The 22,593-nt window shown below is 49.7% G+C and overlaps 1 protein-coding gene across 1 annotated transcript in view; it reads right to left on the bottom strand.

Annotated features, from left to right (window-relative positions):
* Window positions 1–5,570: 5,570 nt before the first annotated feature.
* Window positions 5,571–22,593, bottom strand: part of tgfbr3 (transforming growth factor, beta receptor III) — a 65,679-nt gene continuing 48,656 nt past the window's right edge. Inside the window, exons 9-17 of the mRNA XM_048989067.1 lie at window positions 22,333–22,574; window positions 21,289–21,435; window positions 20,576–20,728; window positions 19,191–19,376; window positions 17,882–18,178; window positions 16,422–16,542; window positions 14,523–14,567; window positions 14,309–14,416; window positions 5,571–8,878 (exon numbers count right to left, since the gene is read on the bottom strand). Of these exons, the coding sequence (XP_048845024.1) occupies window positions 8,760–8,878; window positions 14,309–14,416; window positions 14,523–14,567; window positions 16,422–16,542; window positions 17,882–18,178; window positions 19,191–19,376; window positions 20,576–20,728; window positions 21,289–21,435; window positions 22,333–22,574 (1,418 nt within the window). The 3' untranslated portion in view covers window positions 5,571–8,759. The remainder of the gene's footprint in view (window positions 8,879–14,308; window positions 14,417–14,522; window positions 14,568–16,421; window positions 16,543–17,881; window positions 18,179–19,190; window positions 19,377–20,575; window positions 20,729–21,288; window positions 21,436–22,332; window positions 22,575–22,593) is intronic.

Below are 22,593 nucleotides of genomic sequence, written 5' to 3'. Positions count from 1 at the left end.
GAGATTGTGGGTTTTGTTGTGGTAGAAATTTCGGATGGAAATCGTTTTAATTTGAAAAAGCCTGTTTTAAATTTGGCCTCATGGGAAAGCAGCTCTAGCTTGTACTAATGGTGAGTTTTTACATCGTGTCATACACGGTCCCGGCTAAAAACCACCACATTTTTGGGTTTGCTTGTTCTCCCACAATATCTGTCTGGTACCCCACCCTCTCAGTAGCACCCCAGGCCGTGAAAGCGCTTCAGCTGGCCCCTGGAGCCTTGCTGTGACGAAACTTGGGGCCCACGTGGGTTTAATCCGATTAGGGGCCCAAAGCAGCACATCTGCGGACGTTTATGCGGGTCGAGCACCGCTGTAGTATGGCTTTTTCGAGCTCTGACTCTGAGCCTCATCCTGGCAGGAGCAGGAGGTGCAGATCCATAACGTCTCCTTCACATGTGGCCTTGAAATGTTTTTAATAACATTAGTGCCACAAAAATTACAGTTAAAAATGAGCTCTGATGTTAATTTAAAGTCACTTGTCATGTTACTGTTTCGAGTAGTGAGCTGGATATTTGTGTCAAGTCTTTTTATAAAGATGAAACTGCTCTAAAAATATTATTCCTTGGATAAACTTGGATTGGAGTGTAATCTGCGCTCACGTTTGTGCTTGAACAGAAGGACGACGCCCAGAGTTCCTGAAATATTCACAACTGAGCAGAACGTGAATCGCAGAGATAGTTGTTTCATGTTGGATAAGTTGGGACGAAAAGCTTAAAAGCGAACTTGGCTTGTATGGAGAGTGAACCATCCAGCTTTGTTGGGGTTTGTTTTTCAAAAGCGCGGGCAGCGAGAGGTGATGTTCTCAAACATCTGGGTTGTGAATGTTGGGAGGTTTCGGGGTCAGAAATGCAAGGCTGAAGTACAGTGGAGGTGCCGGCCAGTGGGAGGCCTCACTGCACACCCATGTAATTAAGGACATGTTCGTTTTTGACATTGTTTGGCATGGGAGTGTGTTTCATTGCTGTTATCATCATGCTGTAACTGGATGAGGTGCAGGCATATTCCAGGCTGAGCTCATCTCCATGTGTGTGCTGACTGCAGGGTTGAGACCCTTGACCCATGTAATGAAACAGATTACTCAAGAAGTTATGAGAAAATATTTAGTCATTCTGAACTTCTTTTTTTTTTTTGAACTTGGATGTAACGCCTGATCACGATTCTCAGGGGTTGATTTCAGGGAAATCTGGCTCTTCGCTGCCTTGTAAGCGTCCTCCTCCATGGCATTTGGCTTTCACTGATCCAGAGGAGGCGTGTTGCCTTAGTCTGGATTAGAGAAATGTTTGTGCACAGGATCCGCTTTACACAGGACGTAGATTTCAGGTCGCGGATTGGGCGTGGGCAGAGCGCACGTAAGTCTGTTGGATGCCATGGAGTCAGTGTGGCATCGGCATTAAAACCAGTGCCGGACTTTCTGTTTAGTCTTCCTGTTAGTGTGTTTTTTTTTTTATCCCTCTTTGCCTTCCCGCGTCCCCCCCTCCCCCCCCCTCCAGGTAAATGCTGAAATCCCCCTGATTTTGAGCTCACCCAAGGGCCCATGAAATCATTTTCCCATCGTCACAGATATTGGCGCTCAGTCTGCGACTGTTTGTTCCATCGCCATTTGGTTCCCATTAGCGCTGGAGCGCCACAATTAGGCCTGACGAATGGGCTCTCGGAAGACATGGCACAGGGCGACGATCGCCAGCCGCTCCCCCTGAACGCTGGCGAGCTTCACCCCGGCGAGTCGGACGGCCTCCGCTGCGAGGGACGGGCTGCCAGTTGGCCCGGTTTGCATGCGCCTCATGTCCTCGCAGTGTGTACTGATACTGGGCGGCTGCATTTTTCTCCCTTCGACGGGAGGGTGACTGCAAGGGAGTGAGCTGTTATTCTCACAGGCCAGGCAGCCACGGTAGGATGTCTGCTTCTAATCTGATCTCCGCGCTGGATGAGCGCCACACTTACCGGCGATAAAGCAGATCTCACCCCCTCCGCGTTGACGTTGCTCGCGGACAAACTCGGAGTCTCTGCAGGTACGGAAAGTCCATTCTATTGTCTTTTCACCTTATGCCCACTTGCGTAAACGCTGAGTCAACGAACCTCCTGCGTCATTAGCAGTTTCCCTGCCGCTGAGGCCCCTGTAATCTTACCCTCCGCTTAGCGTAGCGCGACTTCAGATTCAACATCAACATGGAATTTTCAAGAAATTAAACTTGTGGGCTGGTTCGACGCCAAATTTCGAGTCTCATAGATTGGCTGCGGGGCTAATGAAGCCCACAAATATCAGAAGGACCACATTTAAAGATCGTCGTGAAGTAGGATTTCCTCATTAAGACCGTGGAGGCTGCTTCCCTGCACCAAACCGCTAGCTTGTGAGTCAGGCAAGAGATGACATTTTCCCCGATAACATCCTGTCAGCAATCAAGTCGTGCGTCTTCGGTTTGTATGTTCATTTTCTCGGCGGTTTTGTTCGGAAGGACAGCCGACTGTGATGGATCAGCAGGCCCGCGGCAGCACAGCAAAAAGTCCTTCCAGAAAGTTCAGTGCAGATTTATCAAGCCTGCGAAGATGGAGTTTTTTTTTTCTTGCTCTTAAACTGAGAACTACATCATAAGAAAAACAGAGGAGTCTCCTGGCCAGACCCTTGCGAAGCCTCCACTGTGGGCTCTGCTAATTACCTCCAGGCCTGGCTCGCCCTGGGATATGTTAATAACAGGGTGTAGTTGAGTACTTGCCCCCTCCAAGCCCCAGCTTGCTGAATGCCCCCTCCTTCCCCCCCCCCCCCCCCCCCCCCCCCCGAGCTGGTATCTGTGACTTAAGGATATGTGATGAGAGGGACACCACACAGTGCGTTTGAAAGGAAGCAGAACCCAGGCGAGTGGACACCTCATATTGGGGGTAGCAGAGCTAGACCCCGTGTAGCTCGAGCTTTCTGAGAGACCCGAGACCTCAGAGCCCACTGGAACGTTTCAGACCAACCAGGACCAGACAAGCTGTGGCCTGTTTTTCACAACTTTTTTTATTTTTTTTGTGTCTTTTAGTTATTTTAAAGAATCGCAGCTGAGCCTTTGGGGCTGTGATCCTCTCGATGGGACATGTGACAGTTTCTCATACCCTGGAGGCTGGTGAGGAGCGACTCAGCTGACTGGTACCCAAAGCCGGGATACTGTTTAGCTGTCCTGGCACCCATCTGCTCCTGCAGCGCTGGATAAAACCTTTTCAGACTGGTTTCACACTAGTTTGACAGTGAGACATTATTCTGAATATGAATAAGCCCGATCTGCAGAATGAGAGCCTGTGTAACATCTGGAGGGGGGGGGGGTGGCGCTTTTGTGACACTGGAACCAAACATCTGGAACCCAAAAGAGATTTTTAGAGACGACTTCAAAACAATTGGTCTTTCTCTTGATAAGGATGCCTGGTCACCCAGGGCCTGTTTAACAAAGAACGTACTCTTAACTTGGAGAGGCAGGTGCTGACTTCTTAGATCTCAGACTGTGTCATGAGTGAATCTGACCAAAAGGGGGCAGAGTGATGAAGGCATCCCTACAGGGAAGGGTGGGCGTGGCAGCTGTTAAGAACACATGAAGATGCATGTGGAAGCTCACTGGTGCTGGATTCAGGAGGGACCACCCCCCCCCCCCTAACAGAAACTGAATCTCAGTGAGGCTCCCACACTTCATCATGCTACCCTCTCAAACTCTGCACCCACAGCTCAAAGACCCTTCTGAAGTAAGCTTTAGCGATGCTGTATGTGAAGGTATGTGGGGCCCAAATGTGGAGAAAACAATAGAAGTAGTAGGCAAAACCACACATTATACACTGTACCTGCACTATAAGCTTCTGACTCACCAGCCCTATGGTGAAGGTCGAGATCCAGCTTGTTCCTGTTAAATGGATGAAGGATAGTTCCGCACCGCAAACCGAGAATGGGCCCATTGTCCTGCGATGAAGCAAGCGTGACCAGACCAAACCGGGTCATGGTTCCTTTCACGCTTTAGCCAAAGGGATCGCTGTGGGTGTTCGCTCCGTCTTGGCAAAAAGCAGCTTCGGAAAACACCCCTGCTGAGAGCAGATGAGGGCCATGTGATCTCGGGCGGGATCCAGCCTGGTGGAGAGAGTGCCGTTGTGTAATGTAGTTCCCCAAACCACTGCCTTTCACTATAAGGATCTGAAATCTGGCCAGAGACAAACCAGACTGGCCCACATAACGTAATTATGCTGAACCACAAAGTCCAGGCAGAGATGAGCCAGCTGCAAGGCTTCACAGAGGGCCTGCGGAGAGACGGTGCCCGGGCCTGTCACTCAGGAACAGGTGTTTAAACTGATGGTTTTTATAAGATCACAAGCCTGAGCATGTTTCCTCTTGTTAAACTGGCTACGTGCTAACCATGGGTATGTGCTAACCCTGGCTACGCGCTAACCCTGGGTATGTGCTAACCCTGTGGCCTGTACTATGATGCGGGGTTACTAGCTTGTCAAACTTAAGGTAGTCTGGACAAAATGCAAGTGAACAAATATGAAGTCCATTTAAACTGTGGTACCTTATATCCGACAAGTTACCCCGATAAGCCAGTAACCCCGCTTTGTAGTACAGGCTACTGGGTACATGCTAACTCTGGCTGTTTGCTAACCCTGGGTACGCACTAACTCTGGCTGTTTGCTAACCCTGGGTACGCACTAACTCTGGCTGTTTGCTAACCCTGGGTACGCACTAACTCTGGGTTCCCGCTAATTATAGCTACAAGCTAAAGCTGGCAGTAGCCCACCAGCTGCTTTTAACCAGGAGTCCTGCAGGCTGTCATGCATAAAATCGGCTGTTTGCTAGCCGGTGTGCAGCTGCTGGCTTTGAGGAATTCAGGTTCGCTTTCTAATCAGACGTCTGGCTCTGTGACACCAGCAGCACCTGCTCCGTCTGCAGTGCTCTGTACGCAAGCAGTGCCGTCTCCCCACCCCCCACCCAACCATGGCCGCTTTCACAAAACCCGAATCCAGGTGCCGGCAGGGTGTTTAATTGCTAATTAATTAAAGTAGGTAATGAAAGTGTGGACCCCCGTGGGAGTTTGCATGTCGTAAAGCTCGTAGGCTAATCACACGTAGCCTCCATCAGTAGCTGAGGTGGCGAGCCCTCAGCTTGCTGTCAGGCCAGGTCCAATTTATTGATCCACTTCCAGCTATGCGAATATAGATTGCTAACAAAATATTTCCAGATGTGGGCATTATGTGTAACTGCGTAAAAAGCCCATTTAGCCATCTCCTAACGAAACATCCCCCCCACAGGTTTGTTTAAATAATGGCATCACAGAAATGGGAGACAGACCAGCTGTGCCGTTACACCCCCCCATACACTATCTCTCTCAATCCCAGTGTTCTAAGGAGGGTTGCTCTGGGGTCAGAGGTCACCTCCCTCCAGGGTCTCCAAGATGTAACCCGGTTGGCCATCCGCAGCCAAGAAGCCGGCACGCCATTGGACAGTGCAGCTCTGGTTATTCTTGCGTTCCTGCAGAATTAATGAGTCTGACTGTCAGGTTGGAAACAGACAAGACGACGGGACATTTCGTGGAAGGTAATGCGGCTTTATTTTGCATATAAAAGATGTGCATATTTACAGCGAAGATTGTACAACGCAAACTGCACTGAAAGCAAATGCAAAGCTTTAGGGACGTCCAAACTGGCCTCGGACTTTTGCTTTGGTTGGCACTCAAAGTGTTATACATATTGTGGTTTACATTCCACCCCCCCCACCCCCCCACAATGAAATAGACCCATTTGCCAATATAAACACAAGACCTTGGATTCATAATCTCTCAGGATTCGAACTCCCTTAAAAAAATACTCGGTACACCTGCTTGTTGCCACAATTAGAGTCTCACAAAACAAACCCTCTCAAAAGAAATGAAATAAAAATGAGGTAGACAGTTAAAAAGACTCAGAAACCAAATATACAATCCTGAGTCTGCTCCAAGCGAAAGGGCCTGGGGGTAATCTGCTGGGATGCCCCCCCCCATAAAGGCAGCTGCCAGCCATGGTAATACCTCATCACCCCCCACTCCAGCTCAGGGCCTTTCGCATGTGGCAATTTAGACAAGAGATTTCACAACACCCCCCCCCACACACACACACTTCCCATGATATCACTGTCACTAGGACTGATCAATACCATCACAACAGACCACAGGCTTCCTCCTCTGAGGGGGTTATTGGAACTTGACGAGAATCTCACATCTGGAGAGAGGAGCTCGCTGTAGCCCCTGTCAGGCCTCTGGCTGTTTCGTCCATCTCCTTTGAGCCTGCGGAGGGCCTGCATCCCTTCAGCTTAAACCCAGGAGATCTCCGACATTAAGGAGCCACCGGTCAACAAGGAACGTGGCGTGGCCGCAAGTAGATGCTGGCTCTGCGACTGGCTTTCAGAAAATGAGAAGCTTCGACGTATGTTCCTCAAAAAACACCACAGCTGGCTTTTCACAGCCACTCCAATCCTTTCACAGCCTCACTTTTAAAATAGCTGCGAACAAAACTCTGAAGGTAACAAAAATAGCCCACTGTGGCCCTTTTGCGTCTGGCCCCCTAATCATCTAGCTGGTGAATTCTCACCTGCCGCTTCACCACCTTAGCTAGTGTGGTGAGTGTACTGGCGCAGATTGGCTGCCGGCGCATTACCCAGGTGGGGGCTACACAGGGGACTTGTTTGCAGTGGCCCCGCATTGGTTCTGTAAAGCGCACTGGGCGTGTTAAAGCGCTATATAAATGTAACATTCATTCATTCAACATGGGTAGTGAACTGCTAAATAATAGTGCTTTTATCGATTACAAGACGTCTAAATGACTGATTGTAGCATCCAATAGCTATGACAAAGAACACGATACCCCCATCCCCTCCCAAAAAAAAACAAACAACAAATATCAGGTGCAAATAAGCTACACAAACATTGAGCTGGGCGGCACACACCTGTCTGAAGGACGTGTTTTCTGCGGCTGCCTGACAGCGGGTCGGACTGACCACGCTTCGGTCAGCACGGCTCCAATCACCTTTCTGTTTAAAAGCCTTTCCAGATGCGGCACGGAACCCAGACATGGGGAAGGGGGAGCGACACAATACAACGTAGCAGTAGAAGAATACAACAGCGGGCAAAGATTCACAGTACGAACAGAATGGGATATGCTGGCTCTCAGGTACATACCTTAAAACATATACTTTATATACCTCTATACAAACGACCCACAAAACAATAAAAATATACATGTTACTAAAATACTCTCTGGTCTTCTCTGAAGACCCCTATACAGGTTTTAAACACTGGACTTAAAAAGCTTTTGCGTTAATATACAATCTATAAGGTCTGCAGGTGGTAACACTGTTGTACAGCTAATTCTAACGGTTTATGCAAACAGTTAGTCTAAATATATCTTTGTTTCACATATATACATTGTATGATTAGTACAAATATATCAAACTTCCAAAATTTCCCATCACTTTAAGGTCCAAAAAACGATTAAATGAGTGGCAGTGGGTTCAGCATGCTTATGATGACGACGTTTACATGCATGTATAGTAAACTAAGAATACATATCATCCGTGGTAAATACTCAGAGCTCACTTACTTACTCACACACACACACATACATCATGAGAATCAGAGACAGTAACCGTCGCTTGCTGAACGGCTCGCTCGGGATTCTGGGAGCAACGCGATGGCCCCCTCTGTCTGCAAAGGCTACAAAGATGCGAATGTTCAAAGGGACAAACGCCCTAAATGGATTTTCCCGGTGGCGTCACAGCAAACGAGCGCCTCTACGATCCCTGTATCGCAACGTGGGCAGAGCGCCTGAATTCCAAGATACATTATCTAATGTCGGTGAGGAGTGAAAAGGTCACATGACCTGTCCAGGTGGGAATACAGGCACAGACGTTCAGCTTAACGGACAAGCCCTAGATCAGACACATGGACACGCGAGCATGTCGTAGGAGATAGTGGCATAAGACCCAGAAAAGTCACATTATATCTGAAGCAATTACTATATATATTTTTTTTGTTTAATGCCCAATCGGGAGACAGTATGATGTAAGACACTGGAGCAGAGGGGCAGGCGACCGTGGTCCCGGACTGCCAGTATCCAGCAGGTTTTCCATCCCACCTGGTCTCTGATGAACCACAGCTGATCTCAGGCAGGTGGGAACTCCTCCGGAAGGTCGGAAAACTGGGTGGGTAGCAGCCCCCCAGGATCAGGGTTGCCTAGTCCTGTTGTAGTATGTTTAACAAACTTAAATAATTATTTGTTGAAAATAATGTTTGGCCATTTTTAAAGGTTAAAATTTGACTTATTTACAATATTGACAGCAATAGAATCTATATTATTAACATAATTACAGATATCCCTATTCTTTATCAGACATTCATCTATATAGATTTAGATGGACAGCTTTTTATGGCCCCGCCCCCCCCAAGAAGCGATTTAAAATCTGACTGGCGTTCTGCTGCTTTCTCCTTAGATCCTGCATATACAGAACCATCTGCATCGGTTCCCTCACAGCTTTTATCGGATGGCGGGGCAGCATTTCAGGCTCCGAACCACAGTGTGTCAGGTGATCGTCGTTCTTTGGTTGCAGAACCATAAAAACACATTGAATGGGGGGGGGGCTGTTCTCTCTTTTAAAGAACAATCCAAAGTAATCCCTTTCATCCCAGGAATGCGCATGTCGAGAAATGCCCCCCCCGGCCGCACCGCTGGTGGGCGCATGAGGGCTAGGCAGTGCTGCTGCTGGAGCAGGGCGTGCTCTGCGTGCTGCCGATGCTGTGGGCGGCGCTGCTGCTCTCCGAGGCTGGCTGGGACTGGGGCACCTGCTGCCGGCCGGCCGTCTCACCTGGAGGGGGAATAGGAGAAGAAGGGGATGTGCCGCATGAAACACCAGCAGGCTGGACCCCGTCAGGCCAACAGAAAAGGTCGCGGAGTTTCTGCTTTCATGGAAGGACAATTCCTGAGTGTTGTCTAAACTCATTGATAAAAACTGGTATAACACATGAGGCTGGGGCTGAGGCTAGCCGCCGTGCTCCTCAGTGCTCTCTCTCCCACCCAGGTCCCTTTCTAATAATGCAGCTACCATGCTGTCACCAGTCAAGACCACAGTGGTATTGTTTTGGTGAAACAGCCCAATTAATGCAGGGATGGCTTGGAGCAGAGAAGACAAGCCCCACATGCAGTGGGGTCTGTGAAGACAGAAGGGCCCGATGGGTAACCCCCCGGGCTGGATTTAACACGTCCTGATGAGACCAGGTGGACCCGCTGCTCTCTCCCCACCAGGTGTACCCGCCACTCTTTCCCCGCCGCTCTCTCCCCACCAGGTGTACCCGCCGCTCTCTCCCCGCCGCTCTCTCCCCGCCACTCTCTCCCCACCAGGTGGACCCGCCACTCTCTCTCCGCCGCTCTCTCTCCGCCGCTCTCTCCCCGCCGCTCTCTCCCCGCCGCTCTCTCCCCGCCGCTCTCTCCCCATCAGGTGTACCCGCCGCTCTTTCCCCGCCGCTCTTTCCCCGCCGCTCTCTCCCCGCCGCTCTCTCTCCGCCGCTCTCTCTCCGCCGCTCTTTCCCCGCCGCTCTCTCCCCGCCACTCTCTCCCCGCCGCTCTCTCCCCACCAGGTGGACCCGCCACTCTCTCCCCGCCGCTCTCTCCCCGCCGCTCTCTCCATGCCATTCTGGCCCGCGACTCCCTTCCCGCCTGTCAGGCCTGCTCTCTTCATTTCACTCCAAATGCACATTCATCCTCATTTTTCCATGTTGTGAAAGAGGATCTTCCATTTTATTCAGGGCAATTAAAAAAAAGCATATTTCTTTGGAATGTTTGCCTGGCATAGGGATTACAAGCATTTGGGGAAAAAGCTGTTTGTTTATTTGAAATTTTTGGCATGCTACACGCTGCGTGCAGGAACACTCTCCTTCCTCTGGTTGTTTGTGACTGGGCCGTCTTCCTGGATGGTCGAACGAGGGCAGGCCGAAGTCCCCTGTGTGAAGGGGGGCCCGTTATTCCCCTCCTGAGAAAAAAAGAGGTGTGCCCCCCCCCCGAAAGCTGGCCCCATCCTCTCCTCTGATCTGAGATGCTCTGCCAAGCCTGAACAAAAGGCCTAGCTAAAAACAGCTCCTGAGGGACCCCCACCCCCATGACTGTGCACCTCCTTTTAAAGACTGAGCAGAAGAAACAACCTCTGGTTGAATTTGACATCCAGGTTTGTTGCCATGACTGACTGTGTGATGGAGTCTGAGACGGTCACGTCCTGCGTGCGGCTTGCAGACCCATGATTATTAAGATCGTCCCTTTTGTCATTTTACATATTTGTTTCTGGCTTTTAATTAATTTAAATCGGCTTTCTGGGGTTTAAATGGAGACACAAAGGACCCAGCGATGCCTGAGCACCCGCTGAAGGTGACGCAGCCAAACCCCCGGTTACGCTGATCTCTGCTCTGCTGCAGGCTTCACTACAGCTTCTGTAGCAGGACCGGCCCTCACTTCTGCAGCGTGTTGGATGCTTGGGGCTCAGATTAAAGCCCTTTACAAACGGAGCCATGTTGAATGACAGAGTGGCCCCCTCTCGACGCGGAGAACGTGTTTGATGGGCCCGGCTGTGGAGGGCAGCCCGTTGCAGGCCGGTGATCCGCACTCGGAGTGACCTTTCCAGGCGCGGTCTGCAATGGCTTTCACATACCTCTCAGCATCCATGAAGGAGATGTAAAGAAGCCACATCTGGATAAAGGTTCAAAAGAAGGTCTGTTTTTTTTTTGTTTTGTTTTTTAAACTCTTGAGGAGCAGCACTTATATTTAAAGGCACTCAAGGTGGACAACCACAAAAGAGCCATAAGTATGTTTATATGAAATATTCTTTCATCTGGATCGTGGAGTCATCTGTACATTTTTTAAAATAATACTTATATTCTTCACTCATACACGGTATTCGCATATGTTATAGAAGTTTAAGTCTTCGGCTACTTTTTCAAAATATTCCAGCTGCGGACTAGTTCTAGTAAACAATCCTCGAGACAACAGGAAGTCATCTGATAAGAATGTCACACTCGGTGCTTCATTAGCTGTTTTCAGAAGGTCTCCTTAATGTCAAAACTTTGCTTGATGGAATCAGAAAGTCTTTAGTTGACACAGTTATGCAATGTGTGAGGTTCCGACGTCTCCAAGGGCTCATCTGGGGGCTGTGTTCCTGTGAGAGAAGCACCTGCGCCACAACTGAGGGTGTAGATCAAACGAGCCTCTCCCAACGGCCACACTGTTTCCAGCTGCCTCCCAGAGCTCGCTTCGTGGCTTGACGATCCTGGGCCAGATGTCCTCTCATATCTTCCACCATTTCTAATTTCACAAAACGGTTTGAAGGCCAGACACAGTGGCACTTTATCACTGGCTGCCACATCTCCGTAACAGACCATTAAAGCAGAACGCTCCTCTCCTAGCTTCTGACTTCCCTGCTAGGGCGGGAATGAGCCGTCACCGCGGCGATGAAGGTCACGGCTCCCACAATCCTTTGTGATATTTAAAGAAGGCATCGTCCGCAGAGTTTGGAGAAGCTGCCCAAATGTATGTAAACTGTATTGTTTCTAGCATTTGTGGCTGATTTTCTTTAGCCTCCAGAGAACCACGGGGCTATTTTAAGAGAACGTCTTGCTGTTTTGAAAAACTTTAGATGATATTTTAAATAGCTTTGGATTTTTTTTTTTAAACTTTCAAAAATAAAGGACACTGAAGTCTCACAAAATGTCCATGTTTGGACATCTCACTGTGAAAAAACAAAAAGTAATTGCTTTCCCAGCTCTGACAGGAGGTCATGGATGTTGGAGATGGAAAAGGAGAAGTGTCATCCTCCTCATTGAAGTTTTATCCTTGTCGGCCATGAAGTTCAACGGTAGGAGAACTTCCCAGTCCATGAAGGCCCTGCGTAACACTGTCACACTGCAGACAACACAGTGCATTGTGCCAGATGAAAACCATGTTAAATCGTAGGAATCCTCCCAACTTCTTTGCTACAGATCTTTTCAGATGTCTCCTCCTATAAATTATCCTTCAGAATGATCAAGTTATAGTTTAAAAATGACTAAGAAATGGAGCCAAAATGGCTGCACCTCTCACAGACCGCGTGAATGAGACCCTTCTCAAGGAAACACTGCGCAACTGAAGAACAGTGATACCAAGCTGCTTGGGAGACGCCCAAGGAGCTGCAGATGGTTTCGCCTTGATGCCACTAGACCGACGGGCAGCTGTGTGCACAGTAGCTTCAATGACTCATCGCGAAGCATTTGCAGGGTCAAGTACGGCATTGACCTTTCAGCAGGAAGATGCTAAGGTTCTCTGCCTTTGGCCGGCTGGCCTTTTGATGTGACACAGCTGTCAAAGATCCTCATTACGCTGTGAACGGGCTCCACCCTGTTTATCTAAGGGGTTTCTCTTGATGGATCTGAGCCGAGCAAAGCAGGACAAGGCCGTCCTTCTGTCCTGACAGGGAATTAGGGGTTTTTCCCAGCAGACCAGTTAAAGGACGGATATGCATATCGACGGCCGAGAAGTGAGACAGAATGGAGACACCGGCCAGGATGCAACGTTGACTTTTGCACCCCGGGGAGAGAGGAATGGACCTGGCATCCAGAGGCTGGATTGTCTTTTCTTGTGCAGGCTTCTGTGGTCATGGTTACTGCTGGGGAGGGGGGGAGAGAGGGGGGATTCCCACTGCGCTGGTTCTATGAATACAAGTAAGGGGGCCTCACCCCACAAACAATCCACTGGACAAAAGACAAAGGGCTAGCATCAGCCGAGAAACAGGATGTGCTTCAATGAGGCACACGTGGAAAAATACTTGGCCCTTGACGTTCCTTATTGAGTTCAGTCTACCCAGTTACCTTCCGCCAGGGACTCGGAAACTGGCATTTACAAACATCGTGAACAAAAACAAAGAGAAATGCCAGGGTTTTACATACGTGTCTAACACGAAGACCCAGAGTCCACACAGAAGTGTCATAAAAGGTACTTTCCCCCTAGTCATCATTAAAGTATCAATTATTATTTTCAGATGGTTAAATTCTATGACACTTTCTTTGGCCAGAGCAAACCCCATGACAAGACTGGGAGAACAATGGAAGCAACCCAGGATTTGAACGCTGGTCCCAGAGGTGTGCAGCACCAGTGCTAACCACTACACCATCATGCCACACACACGAGACCCTTTGAAAATCGGCCATGAAATATCAAGCAAAAGTCCGGTAACGTTTAAGATAGTTCTTATATTCTTGTGACATAAATGTATTTATTTTACATTAAGTTTGGTTTTGGGTGGGTGGTGGCACATGCCTAAGTGTCTGTGCCTGTAATCAAAAGGTTGCTGGTTCAAGCCTCACCTGGGTACATCTGCCAGGCCCCCCCCTGAGTGCTGCTAGGGGGTAGCTGCCATCCACAGCCAGTTTGCTCTCAACCAGCTTGGAGTAAGTTGGGGGGTAGGTGGTATAAAAGGTAATCCCCCCCCCAGTCATCAATAAAGTGTCAATTATTGTTTAGGCCATGAAAATACTGTTAATTAAAAGGTAGCAACCTTGCAAACCAAACTTTTTTAAAGAATGCCTTTTGTTCTTTTGTCACAAATTTAAGTTTCACATTCTCAGATTGTTATGGTTCTTGATATTTTAATGCTAAATGCTAAGAAATATGGTAGAAAGCGCTCTTGATGATAAACTGCAAAAAAAATGTCAATTTCAGCACATTTTTGCTAGCAAGCAAAGGAAGGACCCATGACACTGACAAATATCACCCGCGGTGGGTGACTAAACTAGGCTGTGCCCAGCTTAAATATTCCATCATAGTGTCACACTCCGCTCTCTTTTTTGAAGGTAAACAAGTATTCTTTGCTGCTGTTGCCATTTTGCTTTCATAAAAGTTTGGCCGAAATGTAGTATACTTTGATCATTTACAGTTACAGACTTTGATCTTGTTGAGCGACCTCTAAACATCAATAACGCTGCCTTAAAAATGCTGCCAGGAACACGTTCGCAAAATGCACCATGAGATTAGAGGGTGAGTGTATGTAAAAACGAAGAGCTGCCATTTTAAAATTTTACTCATAGCTAAGGACGACCTTCATGTCTGCGGGAGGTTAGGGTTAGAACACCGAGGGCCAGTCTGTCCACAAGGTGTCCGACACACAGCTCAGTAAGCCAGTATAGCTTTGTGACAGACAGGGGGCATCGATGGTGGATTTTGCCTAGATCTCCACAGGCGCTTCGACCGGTATCGAGAAGACCCATCCCAGCGAATCACTCACCTGTGTGCGAATATATGAACCACAAGATTCCCGTCAGCAGAGCGCCGATGACAAAAGCTGTGAAGGCGATCCCGACCACGGTGGCGGTGTTCAGCACGTGCGCTGGAGCTGCGGGCCAAGGAGAGTTCGCTGTTTCATCGTAGCAGACAGTTCTACGTTACACCGACATGCCCAGCTCACCGCCCGGACTTTCTGTAAACCCAGGAGTACTTACAGATAGGCTGCGAGGGCTCACTAGGATCTACCACAGAGGGAGGTTCTGAAACAGGAGAGAATTCACTGTAAGGACAAGCATTGATGCAGTGTCACCTGCCATGTGCAGGGTAAGAAACAGAGTGTCACTGAGACAGCTCCGAACCTAAGCGAGCCCTTAGTAAATGTTTAGTAAATGCTCTGAGAACAATTTTAAGTTACTTAGCTGGGAGTTTGATTTTACTGCGCAGAAGCTCGGAGTCAAAGGCAGGTCCTTATCGACCAAAAGACATGCATCCGCATCCCGCTCTGCCCCTTGGGGTTTATGTAACCCCCTATCAAAGTATTCGCCTTATTAAGTCGATATCTGATCTGCCGGTTTAAACCACGACATGCGTGACATTAAAGGCACAGTTGCCGTAGTTATGTCCCCGTCACTGATATAATGGCACTTTTGTGAGGACTTTCTTTGTGGCTTTTTGTGAGCTGGACAGAGCCGGTATGGGATTAAATATGTGGGACAATGGGAGCTATTCTTGGTAAGGGGTACCGTGGTGCCCTGGGTCCTGTGGCAGGCCAGGCAAAGGCAGCCGAGGGAACAGAGACTCCCTCATGCTGGGCCTCTGTGTGGGGAAAGCACGGCTCAGCTGGCCACTGGGCTGTTTAGGGGCTTCCCAGACCAGGGGGAGACCACAGCGAGAGGTGGGGGGGGGGCACCTGACCTCTGACCTCGCTCTGACAATACCTCAATGCCGCCTTGGAAAAAAAGCGTAATGAAGCGCTCTGTGAGCGCGAGATAACAAACAAAGCCTGCCCTGTGTGTCCCCGAGTCTGTAAACTATTTTTGTTAACCTAATTTTAGCTGATTAGTTTAGCTTGATTTTCTGCTTCATTGCTTTCATTTAAAGATGAAGTGCATCTTTTAGAAGCTCAGATGCTGCGGGATACAGGGGAGATGTCATGCTTGTGGGTCCGTCTCGTGTCGGCCGACCTCAGTTTGTGCTGAAACCGCAAACGCTGAGCCTTACGGCACCCATCTGGCACCGCCGCCTCGCCGTGGTTTATCGCGCGCACCGCGCTCCCGCTCCCAGAATCCGCGCACTGGGCGGAGTGACACCCAACCAATCGCAGCAGACTGGAAGGAGGACAGAGACCCTACGTCGTGTGGCTCTTGAAACAATCCCATCTCATTTGTTATGCCTGAAAAATCAATGGCCATCTCAGTACTGCTCTCAAAAAAGGAGGGGGGGTGGCTGCTTTAAGGATAGTGCCTGCAGTTTGAGCCCCCAAACAATCCTCTGCTGTGCGGGTTGGCTAAGAGTCCGGTAGCCCCACCCCTAAACAACCTTCTGCTGTGCCGGTTGGCCGAGAGGCCAACAGCTCCGCCCAGCACGCTTGTTTTCTTTACCATCTCCACCTGAGAGAAGCCTTTGTGCTAGACATGCATTTCCAGTGCTGGAACCCTCTTCACTGTGCTCATTTCCGTTGAAGAAATCCGTGGGGGGGGGGCGGGTTACCCAAACTCACAGCGAAACAAACGACTCTCACCCCTGCGACTCAGCTTGAGCACGGTGGCGATAACATTGACTAACGGGATTCCAGAGAAGGAAGGGGTGTGTTTGTGGGTTCATGTGGGGGGGGGGGGGGGGATTGTGTGTACTGTCATAGTAAGGGGCTCAGAATCAGGGCTGCAGTGCTGCATCGAAGCCCCTGTCCCACCATGCAGGCCCCCACCCTCACTCAGAGTTGGGGGGGGGGGGGGCCTCAAGGCTGCTAAATGAAACTGCAGCCTCCTGCTGGAGATACATCATGTTTTCCCCACTCTCCTGTTTTTTTAAACGCTGAGAAACTGGGGGGGCTCATGCCCCCACCACTGTGTCGGACACGCTGTACTGTGCTCAGGGTGGGGGGTGGCACCTACCCTCTCTGGGCCTTGAGTTGGATGTCACTGCCAGCGCTCGGGTGATGGTCTTGGCGTTCATCATCATGGACATGATGAAGCTGAAGTCGGCAGAGGTGCACGCCTCGTTGGGGGTCATACACTGTCCGGGAGACACGTACAAACACACACAGCAGGGTAAGACCCGTACATAAATCACATTTACACTCAACTATAAGTAGATGTTTGTCCAAAGTGGTATACAAGCAAACAAACATTTTCACATCAGGACACCAGCGGACACCTTGCCTGTACGACAGTGTGAGGGACAGTGAATGTGATCGAACAGGACATTCCTTCTAATGCTGACCTTCGTCTTGTACATTTTCAAACACTGTGAATCTTGCGTCTGGTTTGTCTGGGAACTTTGTCTTTCTACAAAAGCCATTTTAAAACGCAGGATGAAAACAGCCTCTCTGTTCAGCGCTGAATTATCAGCAAAGATGGCTTCCGAACTATGTCTGCCATTTTACAGCGTTTCAGAATGCGCTTTTCAGGAATGGTGCTTTGGGACTCTACGTAGCAGGGAGCACACCTGGGTTCTTCACATTTGAGCGATTCCTAAACAAATATGTACAAAGTCCAAGCAGCTCTTGATAAAAGCAAAACAAGCAGAGGAAGGTTTTAGCTTCACTTTGTGGGCAGCTTGGTAAATAGAGTTTACAGAACAATTTATGAAGGAATCCTCCCCTAAACTATATAAGCCATTAAAATGCGTAGCTGTTAATGGGAATAGGAAGGCCTACCAGAATAGAATGCGTTAAGCACATAAGGAAGTGCATTAGCAGGGACACTCAACAACTGCCCAAACCCACAGAATGGGTTTTATGGGAATTGTAACCAAATTCTAAATCCAGTTTTTCATCTCTGTCAATTATCACGGTATTAAGACAAATCAAGCCCTTGTCATATCTACTAAAACATAAGAATGTGATGGTAATGTAAGGGGGAAAATGGTTCAAGGATACTGAAAACTGAAATGTATAGCATCCAGGGAATGCCTTTCTGAAACAATTCCCATGACAACACTTAGGTCAAGAGACAGTACCCACAGTCACTGAGACCAGGTTAGTAACCACAGTCACTGAGACCAGGTTAGTACCCACAGTCACTGAAACCATGTTAGTACCCACAGTCACTGAGGCTAGGTCAGTACTCACAGTCACTGAGGCTAGGTTAGCACACAGTCACTGAGGCTAGGTTAGTACTCACAGTCACTGAGGCTAGGTTAGTACTCACAGTCACTGAGACTAGGTTAGTACCCACAGTCACTGAGGTTAGGTTAGTACTCACAGTCACTGAGGTTAGGTTAGTACCCACAGTCACTGAGACTAGGTTAGTACACACAGTCTCTGAGGCAAGGTTAGTACACACAGTCATTGAGGCTAGGTTAGTACCCACATTAAGACCCATCCCACAGGCAGGAAGGACATAGCGTCTACCTTGGGCAGTCCTTGGCTGTCAGTAGGCCCCTCGTAGCATGGAGTTATCTGGCAGTGCAGGAACTGAATGGTCTCATTGAACTTTGACCTGAAGGTAAAGCTGAACTTCTTTGTACTGGTCCACTCCTGCACGGGGAGGAAGTCGGCTGCCTGCGTGTGGAATACCAGCGAGTCCTCCGTCGGGCAGACGTTCTCGATGATCGCATAGTCGAGCATCTCATTGGCGTTGTTGTAGGGCGAGATGTGGCATGCTTGGATCATGAAATCCATATCAGTATCCGCTTCATTTGTACTGACCTGGAAAATGAGGTCCAGATTTAAATTTCAGAATTGACATACAAAGTCGGCATATTTAAAATTTTTAAAAAATTGACGTTTGGCAGCTTGAAGCTAGCCTGTGAAAACAAGGTGTTCCCCAAGACTGCTGATCACTGAAAGCACCTGTCCAAGAGCTGGCATCTGGATTTTACGAGCAGAACGACCAGACAGGCAGTGACAGAGGGTGAGGCCTCTTCTCTGATCTTTCCAGCAGCAGACCGTACCGCTTTCCTACACACCATTACATCTGCAGAATTTCCTTTCCACATTGCCGGAGCTAACCAAGCAAAGGGCGCTCACTGAAGATGCGAGGTGGAGCGGCCTGCACTCTGCTTCCTAACATCTGTCCTTCTACCAGGACTTCATCCCCTGGGAAGTCCTGGTGGTGTCATAAATTTGAGAAGCGCTACGGGGTTCAGTCTTCTGTAGACCCCTCCTCAAACAGCATGAAGGTCTGCAGGGTGGCGTTTGGACACAGCAGGTGGCCTGGATGGCTTCCCCTTGGCATCTGGCTGGCTTGAAGTTCACTTATCTCAAAAATTCACTATCAATCAAGGGTTTGCAGACATGAGCAACAGACAGCTGGCCTCTCTAGTGGGCTTGCAGTTTCATTTTCCAACCACTAAACAGCTGTGGTTGTATTCCTGAAATGTACAGGGAGAAAGGGGCCGGATCCGAGGCCAGAATGCCGCTAGGACAGCCGGCACTGAGAGTCAGACCCGAGAAGACAGGGACCTGCTCAGAGCATTCAGATGCGAGACGAGGACCAAGCTCAACGCCATCTTTCATTTCCCGCAATTCTGCCATGTAGGAAAATGTGCCTGGCAAACATGTAGATTTACAAATGAACACTAAACATACAACCAAATACACTTATTTAAATGTCTAATGGTTCTTCCATAAGGAATCTGAATGGGTTCACGTAAGTGTGGTGTTTGGGATGCATCAGTGTATGGTCAATGTGCTACCCCCCCAACCCCAAGTCATCTACCTCCACATATATGGGCTTGTTGTCTGCAGTTCTGAGTGGGACTTCGGGCATATGGAGTTCAAAGAGGTCCGAGTCATAGAGCTTCATGCTGAAGGTCATGTCCTTGCTGTCCAAACCTTTTCTGGGACCAGGCCTGGGGACCCTGGACTGTGGGGCGTCTGGCAGCTTCCCGTAGGTGCAGTTAAACTGCGGGGGGGGGACACAGAAAATGGCCGTCAACAGGGAACACTGCGTGTGACATTCACAGTGCACGGTGGGGGAGGATCTGAAGAGGCCTAAAGTAGGACAGGTTTTGGAACTGGATTCTGCATGGAAAGGGTGGAAGCTCTCCAAACATCAGGTCAGCAGAAGTTCAAGAGACAGACGTTATGGATGGAGCTTGGAGGGAAGATCCCTCCGTGGTGTGGAGATGCCAGAAAGACTCCTGGTCTGGGGGACGCGGGGGGACAATGACGGCTCTCCCTGTCTTAGTACAACCTGTTCACCATGACTCTCCACCAGGGGGCCTGTCAGCCACTGACTTCCTTACACATTAATTACACAAGGCTGGGTGCACAAGTCACACAAATGTAAGAGGTGTGTGTTTACTATACACACAGAGGGTAGGGATGTAACGATACACTCAACTCACGATTCCATACAATTCACCATTCTGAGTTCACGATACAATTTTTTAGCAGAATGAGCTGCAGGCAATTTTTTTCTGTTTTTCAGACACCAGTTTTTCAGTTAAGTACTTTAACCCTAAAGTAGCGATTCATTCGTTAAATCGTCACACATTTACATCGATTTTTAAGCGATTTGCGATTCATCATTACATGCCTAACTATTAGTGTTTTTTTTTTACAGTCCAGAGTGAATGTGTCCAGCTCAGTACTGGTCGGCCCTGTATCCAGCCCCGGTACTGGTCGGCCCTGTATCCAGCCCCGGTACTGGTCAGCCCTGTATCCAACCCCGGTACTGGTCAGCCCTGTATCCAACCCCGGTACTGGTCGGCCCTGTATCCAGCCCCGGTACTGGTCGGCCCTGTATCCAGCCCCGGTACTGGTCGGCCCTGTATCCAACCCCGGTACTGGTCGGCCCTGTATCCAACCCCGGTACTGGTCGGCCCTGTATCCAGCCCCGGTACTGGTCGGCCCTGTATCCAGCCCCGGTACTGGTCGGCCCTGTATCCAACCCCGGTACTGGTCGGCCCTGTATCCAGCCCCGGTACTGGTCGGCCCTGTATCCAGCCCCGGTACTGGTCGGCCCTGTATCCAGCCCCGGTACTGGTCGGCCCTGTATCCAGCCCCGGTACTGGTCGGTCCTGTATCCAGCCCCGGTACTGTACAGAAGCACATGCCTTAAAGCTCTGTAGCAAGAGGAAGACGAAGAGGACGGCCTACCATGACGGAATAGAGCATGGGCTCCCTGTGCTGCAGGGAAGGCCTGCCCTGCCCTTCCACGTCTGAGGGGAAGCCGCCATCACCCGACTCCATGTCCTCATAGTCGTCATGCCAGCCGCTCTCTTCCTGGCCTTCCGATTGGTGGATCATGACCTGTGTCACATGGCAGGGGTGTCAAAAGAGGGTTAGCAGGACTATCCACACCAGACAGCTCTGGTTTCAGCCTGAAACATTTGTGTGCCTGGGAGGACATAAAGTCACACTCTGCATGCAGTGCGGGACAGAGCTGCCAAAGCATACAGGAAGAAATTAGCGGGAATTAAGACAGGAATGACATTTCAACATCAAACTGAAAGCCAGTCCAGGAAACGCTTCTTAATTTTATAATAAAAAAATGAGAAAGACAAGACTGATGTCAGGCTCAATATACTGCATTTAGATGATTAATTTTTATATGTGGTCATATCTGGGCCAAGTGAGGTCAGGGAGTCTTGAGAAACATTAGGACTGTGGTGAAACACGATGAAGATGTGATGTGGGAACACGGGTGTCGTCAGCGTCCGCGACTTTACGAGCAAAACAAAGGGCTCGAGCTTCAAGAAAACAGGCTCTTGTGCACGGTTAATATTTAAAGAGCTAAAGATGCGGCAGGACGTGGCCGCAAAGCTGAGAGACGACCTCGTCCCCGCAGTTTCTCGGTCAAGCTGGTTAACCTGGTTGATGAAGACGGCTGGAAGGCTGGAGAATTTGGTGGTCTGGCATCCCGTCAGCGGGGTCTCCAGGACGTAGTGAGTGCCGTTGTGTCTGGCTTTGCACGACGAGTCCAAAAGGGTGACCTCTGGCTCCTTAAGCCTGTGTGCCTGGAAAGGAATGGGGCAGATGTCAGTCTCCTGACAGAGCGACTGCTCCGTACTGCAGCACACTGGCGTACAATCTGCTCTAGCCATGAATGCCTTTTAACGGGATGGGGGAGCTGTGTAAGAACGTAAAGGTCATGTGATGCAAGGAAACTTTTCATGTGCCTTTGATTAAATGTTAATTAATCTGAGTGGTTTGTGAGCCTGGCAGAACTGGGGTTCATTCTGCGCAGAAACACTAACTGCTCATTCCTGAAGCAGGTTTGGGGCCCGAAGATGGGAGGGGGCTTATTTCCCAGCCTGCACTGGGGCGGGCGGGGGTTCTGGGCGGGGCTGTGATGTGGTCTTCCTTTCGGGGGGCCTGAGGGGGGGAGTAGAGCCACACACTGGCGGAGGGGAACCTGCGCAGTCCAAACGGAGCGTACCACTGGCCCGAGACGCTCTGGCCACTTATGACAGCTCTGCGATGCACGAATGCTTCTATGGAAATTCCAGATATAATTGAACACCAGCAGAGGTTTTGAAAGGCATTATTAAACTCGTCACAGATGCAAGGCACACGGCAAAAATACAGACAGAAACTATTAGCTGTCCGAACGTCACAGTGCCCCCGGCCCAGAACCTTGAGTGATTTCAGACAATAGGCTGTCCTTTTCAATAATGCTAGGAAACAAAGTTCATGGTGTTTAGCAGCCCTCCACTGTTCCGCGACGTACTAAGTGCTGAGGCGAGTGAAGTGACTGACCCAAAGTTCACTGAACCTCCAGGCAGCTGCATGTTACAGTGTCAGAAGTGCGAGTAACTGCTTGACAACTCAATAGCTCTGGGACCGAGAGAGTGACTGGGCTGGCGTGCCCCACGCTGTGTGCGCGGGACGCCTCTGCACGGCACCAGGCCTACCTCCAGCTTCTCCTGGGCCAGGCTCACCACCATCTTCTGCTCCTCACACTGCACGCTCAGCTCAATGTCGATGACAGGGCTCAGGGGCACGTCTTCTGGCAAGGGTCCATCCACGGGCGGGAATAGGGAGAAGGGGCGGCCCCGCTGGGGGGGCAAGCCCTCTGAACTGGGCAGGGAGTCAGGCTGAAACAGGACAGCGAGATCCGGTGGGAGCCCCGTCTCAGGGATATCATCTGGAACATCTGGGAGACAAACAGACGA

This window comes from Brienomyrus brachyistius, chromosome 21 (genome assembly GCF_023856365.1).
Source record: "Brienomyrus brachyistius isolate T26 chromosome 21, BBRACH_0.4, whole genome shotgun sequence".
NCBI classification, from domain to species: Eukaryota; Metazoa; Chordata; class Actinopteri; order Osteoglossiformes; family Mormyridae; genus Brienomyrus; species Brienomyrus brachyistius.
The sequence above is the reverse complement of the archived record's forward strand: the minus strand, read 5'-3'. Positions and strand labels throughout refer to the sequence as shown.